Source organism: Crocodylus porosus, unplaced genomic scaffold (assembly GCF_001723895.1).
Source record: "Crocodylus porosus isolate Cpor-Errol unplaced genomic scaffold, CroPor_comp1, whole genome shotgun sequence".
NCBI lineage: Eukaryota > Metazoa > Chordata > Crocodylia > Crocodylidae > Crocodylus > Crocodylus porosus.
In genome coordinates, this window is record NW_017728941.1 from 204,171 (window position 1) to 207,103 (window position 2,933).

The 2,933-nt window shown below is 68.5% G+C and overlaps 1 protein-coding gene across 1 annotated transcript in view; it reads right to left on the reverse strand.

Moving 5' to 3' along the window:
- The window catches only part of LOC109318682 (F-BAR domain only protein 1-like), a gene marked incomplete at its 5' end in the record, with an annotated part of 6,534 nt that extends 3,638 nt beyond the window's left edge, over window positions 1-2,896 (reverse strand). The window contains 9 exon segments of the mRNA XM_019548059.1: window positions 1-3; window positions 6-194; window positions 416-507; window positions 774-828; window positions 995-1,045; window positions 1,149-1,173; window positions 1,302-1,480; window positions 2,611-2,668; window positions 2,852-2,896. The exon segment at window positions 1-3 is cut by the window's left edge and continues 417 nt beyond it. Of these exon segments, the coding sequence (XP_019403604.1) occupies window positions 1-3; window positions 6-194; window positions 416-507; window positions 774-828; window positions 995-1,045; window positions 1,149-1,173; window positions 1,302-1,480; window positions 2,611-2,668; window positions 2,852-2,896 (697 nt within the window).
- Window positions 2,897-2,933: the final 37 nt, after the last annotated feature.

The following is a 2,933-nucleotide window of genomic DNA, read 5'->3' on the forward strand; positions in this document are numbered from 1 at the left end:
GGGGGGGGAGTCCTTGGACGCCTGGCGGGAGAGGGGGCTCTGGGGAGTGCCGGGCCGCGGGGTCCAGGGCCGGGAGTCGGGCGAGGGGCCGGTGACCGGGTGCGACGGGGAGTCCAGCCCCGAGTCTTCCACGTTCTCTGGCGACGAGGAGGAGAAGGGCGAGGGGCTGGAGGCGAGGACGTAGGCGCGGGACGCTGAGGAGACACGGGCGCGTGTCACAGCCTCCGGCGAGCACCCGCCCACCCCAGCTCCTGCCCTGGGGGCCCGGGGAGCCCCCGGCTCCGAGCACCCGCCTGGACGCCTGGGTTCACCGACCTCAGCCACCCCCTTCCCACGCAGCATCCCCTCCCGCCCCCCACGGAGCGGGGCTGGGGCATGGCGGCCCAGGACAAAGCCGCCCGGCCCCCACCGGTACCCGGGAAGTCCTCCGCTTCGAAGGCAGACTCCAGCGGGGGCCCGAACAGGGCGGTGGAAGAGGCCGCATCCAGCCGGCGTTTCCCAATGTAGCTGAGGAGAGAGCACGGCTGGACAGTCAGGAGGCCCAGGCACACGCTGCCCGTGCCCCCGCCCCCACCGCCCCGGGGTGGGCCGTGCCCGGAGCCAGCAGAGCCGGTGGCAGGGAGCATGGGGCCAGCTGCACCAAGGGGGACCCTGTTCCTTCCTCACCGGGTGAACGCAGGGAGCCCCTACACCCCATGTTGCCAGCCCCCAGCCACCCTGCCACCAGGCCCAGAAAAGGGGCACAACGTCCCCCATGCCCAGGCTCCCTGTACCTGTTGATCCGGGCCGCGGGGTGGCATGGCTTGGCCTTCCCAGTGGGCTCACCTGCTGGGAAAGGAAGGGGGGCGAGCCCTGAGCTGCCAGGAGGAGCCACAGCCCCCTTGGAGCCGCCCCGCCAGCTCTTGCAGGGCAACGGGAGCCGCTGGGGACCCCCGGTCACGCTGGGCAATGCCGGCCGTGCCCACCCCCCGCCACCGCCCCACTCTCGCCTCACCCGCAGCCAGCGCCACGTCCGCCGGGGCCGTGCTCAGCGCAGACACGTGTCCTGGGGAACGACCAAAGGGGCAGCATTAGTGCAGTGCCGCCGGGTCCAGAGGGGCAGCACAGGAAGGATCCCAGCAGCCCCCGCCACCCCCGTGCCCACTTACGGGATGACTGCCTCTTCACTGTGCCCTGTGGGAGGAGGAGGGGGCAGGTTAGCATGGGGCAGCCCCACAGACCCCCAGCCCTGCCCTCACCCAGTGGCCCACCCCGCTGTGCTCCTGGACCCCTCCCTAGCTCCCCCCCAGTGCTCGTCTCACCCCAATGCTGGGGGGCAGGATGAGGTTGCCCACCGTGGCCTTCAGCTGCTCGTCGGTGGCTTCAGCGCTGCCGCCCGCCTCGCGGGGCTGCACCGGCTTGATGTGGATGTAGAACTTGCGCGGCTCGTCGTCGTCGTAATCCGAGTCGCTGGACGAGCAGCCGTGGTTCTCGGCCTCGTCTGCGGCACCGTCAAGGCCAAAGCCGGGAACCCGCTGCTGTGAACCCTGCTGGCCGCTAGGAGGTGCCCCTGCCCCGTGGCACGACAGGATCTGGCCACGCCGCCGCAGCCCATGCCACGCCAATGCTCCCAGCACTGATAGCACCACCGAGGTGCCCGGCGCGGCCGGCCCCAGCATGACCACAGGGTTGGGGGGGGTCATGCTGGGACACAGGACACGGGACCCTGCAGCTATGTCTGCCATGGCCTCACCCCATTTAGAGACCCCGGGGGCTGGCAGGGACCTCTTCGATTTCTCCTGTGCCTGGTGAAGGGCGTCTGAGCCCGGAAGCTTGCAAAGAAAACTACTTTCTTTTGCAACTATTTAGTTGGTCTAATAAAAGATTGTCACCTCTGCCCCAGGAGTTTTGTCTGCCTAGACTCTTAGACCAACACGGCTACAACCGAGACCCCGGCAGGGGAGAGGCTTTGGGGCTCAAAATGGCTTTGCAGCAGCTGCTCCGTGTCTGCCCCTTGCAGCCAGGGAACGGGTGCTCTCCTCCTCCTCCCTCCAGCCTGGCACGGAGCAGGACGCTCTGCTCCACCAGCCCCAGTGACCCCATCCTCGTCCTGCCCTTCTCCTGGCCTCAGTTTCCCCAGCCAGGTCTACCTATAGCAGCTTGGGAGCTGGGTGTTGTAGCCTCCTGGCTCAGGCCAGGCCCTGAGGGCTGCCCCATGGGTGCTAGCTTGGGGGGGGGGAAGCCAGGAGATCAGCCGAGCCCAAGCACTGGGTGTTGTGCAGCCACATCAGGGAAGGGGGGGGGGGCAGATGTCTGGCACCTCCGACAAGGCCCCCCCACCCCGGCCTGCACAACAGGAAGCTGCCAGATCTACTCAGCAGTTTTTCCCAGCCAACAAGATAGAGCCAGGGGGGAAGGAAATAGCAGCCGGGGCCACGGGATGCGCCGCTCGCTGGGGGGCGGATTCCTCCCTGGGTCACCCCCCGCACTAGCAGGCACGAGGCCGGGCAGCACGTGGAGCCGCAGACTCCCTGGCGTGGCTCAAACCCTGGCTGGCCCCAGGGCATTTCCCTCCCTGCCCCCATGACTCCTGCCAGCCACGACGCCCGCCCCCAGCACGGCCAAGGATACTGTTCTGGTTGACGCTGGGGCGCACAGTGAAGCCCTCCTCATCCACCTCCGGGCAGGTCTGGGGGAGATGGCACCATATGGGTCCCCCCACTCTCCTGGCCTGGCCTGTGCCAGCATCCACACAGACTAGGGCCCCCACCCCAGTGCCCTGTCCCCACTCCCCTGGCTAAAAAATAGCTGTGGGCCAGGCATGGGCAGAGCAGACCCCCTGGACCCCTCCCCAGCTGGCAGAGCTACTCACCAAGTCGGCGTCCGTGGACTCCCTGCGGGCAGAGGTAGAGACGCATTAGACCCGTGGCCCCAGCTGGGAGGGGGGGAGGAAG